The sequence below is a fragment of the Megalops cyprinoides genome, chromosome 10 (genome assembly GCF_013368585.1).
Source record: "Megalops cyprinoides isolate fMegCyp1 chromosome 10, fMegCyp1.pri, whole genome shotgun sequence".
NCBI classification, from domain to species: domain Eukaryota; kingdom Metazoa; phylum Chordata; class Actinopteri; order Elopiformes; family Megalopidae; genus Megalops; species Megalops cyprinoides.
Window position 1 is genome coordinate 767,501 of NC_050592.1, and position 7,915 is coordinate 775,415.

Below are 7,915 nucleotides of genomic sequence, written 5' to 3' on the forward strand. Positions count from 1 at the left end.
TGTCGGGGGACTGGAGGCTGGCCGGGGTGGTGAGCTGGGGAGAGGGCTGCGGCCGGCCAAACAAGCCTGGAGTCTACACCCGTGTGACCGAGCTGCTGCAGTGGCTGTACCATTACATACAGGTAGCTCCCGCTGCCGGGTAGCTCACGCTGCCACTGACACGCTGAAGTAAAGCAAAAGTACACAGCACCCCACCGCCACCATTCAGCACAAATGCACAAGTATAACACATACTGCTGAAAGCTTTTTCCTGCTGTGTTTTTATTGTGTAGATGGACTCAGAGGAGGGATCACCGCAAGACATCAAAGACACGTCTTATTGACTTGGTGAAGACCTGCGCTGCTGAAGATTTTATTTGAAATTAACTGAAAATATTAATGTCTAGCATTTATGTGTAGCAACTTTGCTGTTATTAAAGTTGTTACAATCTCCATTTTTCATGGTCAGTTTTTTGCACTATTATTTTATAAATATACCCACATGAACCTTTTGCTTGGTTTGTTACACGCAGCTGAAACGCGCCTATGACTCCCTTGTTTTGTGGTGTCAGATTTAGTCAGATTTGGTGCTTCTCAGTACTTTTGGTGCTTATTTGCTGACAATGACGAGGTACGGGTTCCAGAGCTCCGCGTGGGTAAAGGTTACTGGATTTCGCCGATTCATTACAACAGTTGCACTTATGGCTTTATTTTATGGTGAGGGCGAAGAACTTGAGGTGAATGACAGCAGTCACGTAGGAGATGGTGCCAGAAAGTTATGGACACGCCCATACACGTCAACTAATTTAAATTAGGGGAAACAAGACAGCACGCGATACTTTGGTGCGTTATGTAAATTAATTTCCTTTAAAAAATAAAAGTAGTTTAGCTAGACTAGCTCGCCTTCAATACTGGAGTTGGACTCTTCCGCCCTCTCTCCGCTTGCCGGGGAAGCTTGCCAACACGACTTCGGCTACGAACGTCCCTTCCTGCGTTACACAGCAGTGCTGCCTGGTGTGTGCAAAGGTCGCCGTCCTGTCATTGGACAGTGTCTTGTCCTGGCGGAACTGCAGTAACGTTTCTTCCAGGCGATGAGTAAATATGTATATAACGTCGGCAATCAAAGAAGATGCTAGTAAAACAAACCAGATGTCAATAAAACAAAGTCCGTTTACCGGATTACTTTGATAATGCAGAAAAGTTTGGCGGATGGATACAAGCAGCTGCTAGTCAGTTTAGACGAGGAAACGTATCGTTAACTTGAAACCATTGTACGTGTTATAATATTTTAGTAAACAGACGGATAATATTGTGCTAGCAGTGAGATTAGCGAACTAGCAGTAGCCATTACTGGATCCAGCTGGTTACTTTGGAAACTTCTCGAGTGATTGGCCGTAGCCTCGCGACAGGACCGGTTCGGCGAGTTTGACCCGTTGTGAAAGACGTGTGCGTGTGCAGCGTGATATAATCGTGAGACGGGAGATGAGCTGCGCAGTCCTGCACAGACTGAGACCTGCAGCGGCCCGCGCGCTGCTGCTGCGAGCGACAGGGGACTCGCGTGGGACTGCGACCGCGCTCACGCGCAGGAGCGCAGCAGACGGAGCGGCGCAGCGCGTGCAGACGGGGACCGGCGCGAGGTTGTACAGCTTAGGGATGCAGCCCGCGAGCGGACTCATCTTCAGGCAGGTGAGCCAGCGACCCGCAGTACTTATTTCCCTGAAGATAACGGCAGCTATTAGTTATTATAGGTGTTTTGTAAGCAAAAATAATGCACTTGTCAGCTCTCCTGCATTGTTTGATTTTTTTTTTTTGTAAATTTCAAATAATTTACAAATGTTCATAAAATAAATATCCATGGCGTCGCTATGTTATTCCGAGCTCTTACTATTGTTAGCTGCAGTTATCTAGGCAACCAAGTGGGTGTCAGTGGTAGGCTGACCCGCTAACGTTAGACTTTAAAGATAGCTAGCTTTAATGCACATAGATAGCCTCAATTAATTTGATAGCTAACAGTTTTTAGAGGTTACAACAGGGCGATGGTTTTCATGGAAGATGTGTAACCCAGTCCCGTTAGCTAACAGCTGGAGACTGGGCGTGGGCACGGTTAAGTTTGTTTTGGGTTGCTTCATAGCTGCAAGTGTTAGCTAACTAGCCGGCTAGCTAGGTCTGTTTGTAGCTAACCTTGGCTAAACAGCTAGTTCTGTTAGACGTTAAATGCTTTTGCCATATATATGTTTCTAGGTAGCTAACTATAAGCAAAGTTTACTGATGTTTTAAAAGTGTTCCATGCTTGGTAATGTGAGTTACGCGTGTCAGGGAAGTGGCTATTTTGATGCCATTCAAGTAAGGTTAGTTAAAGTCTTAAGCTTAAGTCTTAGCTAAATAGCTAAGAGAGAAAGAAATGTTGAAATGTAGGCAGGTATCTATGTAACTAAGTGCCAAATGCAAGTAATCGGAAATGGGAGACCTTGTCGGAAAGTAGTCTGTTATGCTTATAGGCCGTTGTTCATGTCGCTAATGATAGTATGCCACGCGCCACTGCTCTCTAAATCCTCCCCACTATAACCCCCTCTTCCCTCTTTATCACCCTCTCTTCCGTCTCTATAACCCCCTCTTCCCTCTCTATCACCCCTCTTCCCTCTCTATCACCCCTCTTCCCTTTCTGTCACCCTCTCTTCCCTCTCTATCACCCCCTCCTCCCCACTATCACCCTCTCTATCACCCCCTCTTCCCTCTCTATCACCCCCTCCTCCCCACTATCACCCTCTCTATCACCCCCTCTTCCCACTCCACTCTTCTGCAGCTGTTTGAGCCCACCAGCTGTACCTACACCTACCTGCTGGGGGACTCGGAGAGTAAGGAGGCAGTTATCATCGACCCGGTGCTGGAAACTTTGGACAGAGATGTCAAGCTGATTGAGGAGTTGGGTCTCACGCTAAAGACAGCAGGTGAGAGGAGGATTACGGAGGGGTGTTCATAGTGTGCAGTGAACCTGACCAGGACATTAAGAGATATCAGTGCATGTGGATTAGGGGTGAGAGGGGTAGAGGTTAGAGGGGAAGACCTCTGTAAAAACAACACCTTCATATGAACAAAAGAAAATCTTGTGCTGGTAGTGAACATGTATTGGGGTGACTTTATAAAATTGTTTTGTGTTGGTTTAAAGGTTTATTATTATAAATGTTATATTATTAATATGGTGGTGTTTTGTGAGTCGGAAGGGGATGCAGGTTTGGTCTTCTAAAGTGCACCTGGGCGTGGCGACATGTCAGCTGTTGGGGCCTGTTTTGGCAACGGTTCCCCCTGCCCCTTTTATAGGCCTCTCAGTCCCGCCCTCTACCTCATCTGAACCCTCCAATTTGCCCCGGTCTCGCTCTTCCTCATTCCTCTCTTTTATCGCCGGCTTTGTTATGCCGACAGAGCATGAATCAGCAAATGGGGTCATGTGTCATGTAACAGTGGTAACACTAGCAGAGTAACATTACTGTCTCTGTGTGTGTCTCAGTACGTGGGCTGCGTGTGTGAAGAGATCTCAGTGTCTCTCTCTCTCTCCGCTCAGTGAACACCCACTGCCACGCAGACCACATCACCAGCACAGGGCTAATGAAGAAAAGGGTGTATGGGAGCAAGAGCGCCATCTCTCAGCTGAGTGGAGCTACTGCAGACATTCTGCTGTCCGAGGGAGACTGCATCACCTTCGGGAAACATGTGAGCGAGGAAGGGAGGGAAAAAAGGAGGGAGAGGCGGGGGAGAGGGAGGTGGAGAGGCAGGGAGAAGGATTATACACATTATATAAGACCTATATAAATTTTTGCTTTGTTAATTTCTCTCAAACACAAAAAAGGCTTTACTGAAACAGAAACAACATACCGTATTCATTGTGAGTCGCTGTTAGCTGACACGGCCGCACACATTCAGATGTTCCCTCCACACTCACAGTGGCTCCTTGTCCAGAGATGGTCCTTCCTCTTCACCTGTCCTTGGGCGGATTGAAGCTTCATCTACGTACGAGAACGTACGTGGTGTTGTGCTGGTCCCAGACTCCATTATTCTCTGATAATTAAGACTGCACCTCGATGTTCAGTGGATGTGCAGTTAGATACACTATGAAGAAGTCTTACCTGCATGTACATACAGGTGCCTCAGCTCCTTTCCCCGATCGCTGTTACCTGTGAAAGGTAACTCGCACAGGTGTTTCATCGCGGGGTGGTGCCTCTTAAACACACAGTCAGTGTGAGAAATGCTTACTCTGTCCACTTTGTGAAAAATGCCGTGTTCCTGACGAGTGAATCTCTGCTGCTCCATTTCTCCCCAGCATCCAACACCAAGTCACTGCTGACTTTCTGTATGTGTGATTCTGGTCTGATTACTGTTTGAAGAATTTAGCGATTACTGTTTTTACGGTAATGGGAGGTATAGACTGACAGTTTCGGAGATTTCTTTCTGAAAAATTCCATTGTGCTTATTCTGAAAAGACCCACTTCATTGATTTTTGTGTGCAATGCAGAGATTCACATTCATTGTCTTGGAAAAAAAATGTCTTACATTTACTTTTTGTGTGAGAAATGCCAATAATGTAATGTAAACATCATAATTAACTGTTGATTAACTGTTTAGCAACTCATGAAGAGTTTTAAGCACAATTCTCACAACTCTTTTGAAAATGTAATCAATGTTTCAGTAATCATGTTGAAGCAAAGTGTAGTGTCCCACTGACAGTAGGGAAGAAAAGAGGAGAATTTTAACATTTACCATTTTCCATTTCTGCTCTCCATGGTCTCTGTATGTCTGTGTCTCTGCTCTCCATGGTCTCTGTATATCTCTGTTTCTGCTCTCCATGGTCTCTCTATGTCTGTGTTTCTGCTCTCCATGGTCTCTCTATGTCTCTGTATGTCTGCGTTTCTGCTCTCCATGGTCTCTGTATGTCTGCGTTTCTGCTCTCCATGGTCTCTGTATGTCTGTGTTTCTGCTCTCCATGGTCTCTCTATGTCTCTGTATGTCTGCGTTTCTGCTCTCCATGGTCTCTGTATGTCTGCGTTTCTGCTCTCCATGGTCTCTGTATGTCTGTGTTTCTGCTCTCCATGGTCTCTGTATATCTCTGTTTCTGCTCTCCATGGTCTCTCTATGTCTGTGTTTCTGCTCTCCATGGTCTCTCTATGTCTCTGTATGTCTGCGTTTCTGCTCTCCATGGTCTCTGTATGTCTGCGTTTCTGCTCTCCATGGTCTCTGTATGTCTGTGTTTCTGCTCTCCATGGTCTCTGTATGTCTCTGTTTCTGCTCTCCATGGTCTCTCTATGTCTGTGTTTCTGCTCTCCATGGTCTCTCTATGTCTCTGTATGTCTGCGTTTCTGCTCTCCATGGTCTCTGTATATCTGTGTTTCTGCTCTCCATGGTCTCTGTATGTCTGCGTTTCTGCTCTCCATGGTCTCTGTATGTCTGTGTCTCTGCTCTCCATGGTCTCTGTATGTCTGTCTCTGCTCTCTGTCGCTCTGCATCACTGATAAGTACAAGCTAAAATCATCTCTGCTTCTTTTACTTGGAGTGAGAACTGGAGTTTTGAAAGTGCAGAGCTCTGACGAAGCTCGGCTGAAATAAATGGAACTGTGAAGCAGAATTATGTAGCATGTTAGCCAGCTAGCCAGTTGCTGCTCTCGTCTTGCCAGGAGCTGCAGTAAGCCGCCCGTCACATGATCGCCCAGGCAGCACGCGGTTTCATCTGTGCCTCACGAGCCCAGGGAAGGGGGAGTCATGTGGCTTCACACTTAAATACACAACCATTTATAGCGCGTTTATATTGGTGATGTTGGATTCTGTTTGCAGAATAGTGTGGATGCAGATATACAGGAATTTACAGTAAAGCAGAAAAAAGTGGATGCAGATATACAGGAATTTACAGTAAAGCAGAAAAACGTGGATGCAGATATACAGGAATTTACAGTAAAGCAGAAAAACGTGGATGCAGATATATATGTGTTTACGGTAAAGCAGAAAACGTGGGTGCAGATATAGGGTGATCTACAGTAAAATGTGAGGTTTGAGGGGAGAGGCTGACTCTGTGTCTGCTGCAGAGCCTGATGGTGCGGGAGACCCCAGGCCACACGGATGGCTGTGTCACACTGGTCATGGGGGACCAGTCCATGGCCTTCACAGGAGACTCACTGCTGATCAGGGGCTGCGGCCGCACAGACTTCCAGCAGGGTAACGGCACCCCCCCTTCCCTCTCCCGTCCCCCCATACACCCCCAAACACTCTCCCATGTGAACAGTAATCACACTGCTCTCTGCTCCTTCAGATTCAAACATACAGATGGAAGTCCCCACCATAATGTGCAAATAATTTACTGACTTTCATCTGTTGCTTGTTTGTGTAATATACTTTGGAACCACAAGGTGGCAGTGCAGTGGAGTATTTACCTTCCTGATGTACTTTCCCCATGTCTCATAGGCTGCTCCAGGAGACTTTATGAGTCGATCCACCAGAAGATCTTCACACTGCCTGGAAAGTGTCTCATCTATCCCGGGCATGACTACAAAGGTGCAGTAGCTGTATTACTAATTACCCTTGGGGGTGTCATCCAGGAGGGGTGCAGGGGAGAGCTTTGTGGGGGTGTTCACCTACGTGTGAATTACATGCTCAGATTATATGGCCCATGATATCTCTGGAGCTTCCAGAATGTGGTGAATGACAATTAATTTTTCAGAAGTAGATTGAGTAGAAGTACATATTTTACTGGAATGTGTAAACCCAACACTGTAATTAAAGATAAGCTACTGTAGACTGGAAACAGGTGGTGACAAGAACGTGGCGGGGGTGGGGGGGGGGGGTGGGGTAATGTCTGCTCTGTTATTGGACCAGTATTGACAGGCTTAAGCATTACTGGACCAGTATGGACATGTCTCTCTGTTTCAGGTGGACCACTGACACATGAGTGTTAATTCTCCGGGTCGTTACTTTTGTGAGCTTGTCTTTGTTTCAGGCCAGACAGTTTCAACAGTGGATGAAGAGATGAGGTTTAACCCTCGCCTGACCAAGACAATGGAGGAGTTTGTGGACATCATGGCCAATCTGAACCTCCCAAAACCTGATAAGATAGGTACCAGACGTGCCTCTGTTTACATTCACGCAATCTTCTGCTTCTCACCGAGTCTGTCAGTCTCTGTCCTTCATCTATTTCGGCTTGATAGGTAATTACTGCATTGCCAAAGTATGCACTCAAAACCTCTGTTTTTCTTTCTCTCTCAGATACTGCAGTGCCTGCAAACCTGGTGTGTGGACTTCATGACATTTGAATTCCAGGAAGAAAACACATATATAATATCAACATACGCAAACAGCTTGTAAATGTAATTAGATGCTCTTTGTCCTAGATGCTATAATGTTTGTAATGTATTTTATACCACAAAGGTTACAGGGGCTAACACTTACTTAAATATGAATCAGTGAAAATTTTTAAAAAGTTGTGTTGTGTATTAGCATAATCATGCTTTGGAGTTATTGATTTTTTTCTTCATGCGTAACAAATCATCAGTCCTGTTGGTTAGGTATGTGAGGGTTAAATGGCAATGTTCCTTTTCAGATACTCCTGCAGATATACCAATGTTTGCCTTGTGTGTAACAGACAAAATTATGACATATGCTATTGTCACATATTACATGGGAAAACAAAAACCAAATGAACTGTTGTTGCTGAAGCAGTGTAATGGTTTATTTAATGATTAAATTTGAGGGTGTTACATTTCTGCTTGTGTGTTTTGTTGACAGTGCTGTAGTTTGCGTGGGAGGTGTTTGGCTTGAATTACAGCCAAGGTTGAGTTTGCATTTTGCTGTGTGTTTGTTTACACATTTTCATCCCAGATATAATTTCACCCTGAAATGGAGGCTTCATTTGCCCTGGTGCAGCTGACCGGCAGTGTTCAGCAGAACTGTTCTAATGGTT

General features: G+C 45.5%; 2 protein-coding genes across 2 annotated transcripts in view; both read left to right on the top strand.

Moving 5' to 3' along the window:
* LOC118784334 (tryptase-like) overlaps positions 1-143 on the top strand; it is a 7,926-nt gene extending 7,783 nt beyond the window's left edge. The window contains exon 8 of the mRNA XM_036538540.1: positions 1-143. This exon is cut by the window's left edge and continues 34 nt beyond it. Within this exon, the coding sequence (XP_036394433.1) occupies positions 1-143 (143 nt within the window).
* Positions 144-768: 625 nt separating this feature from the next.
* On the top strand, positions 769-7,704 carry ethe1 (ETHE1 persulfide dioxygenase). The gene is made up of 7 exons (XM_036538949.1): positions 769-1,665; positions 2,783-2,927; positions 3,539-3,687; positions 6,048-6,177; positions 6,424-6,513; positions 6,956-7,072; positions 7,222-7,704. The coding sequence occupies exons 1-7, from the start codon at positions 1,462-1,464 to the stop codon at positions 7,266-7,268; spliced, it is 882 nt and encodes a 293-aa protein (XP_036394842.1). The 5' UTR covers positions 769-1,461; the 3' UTR covers positions 7,269-7,704.
* Positions 7,705-7,915: the final 211 nt, after the last annotated feature.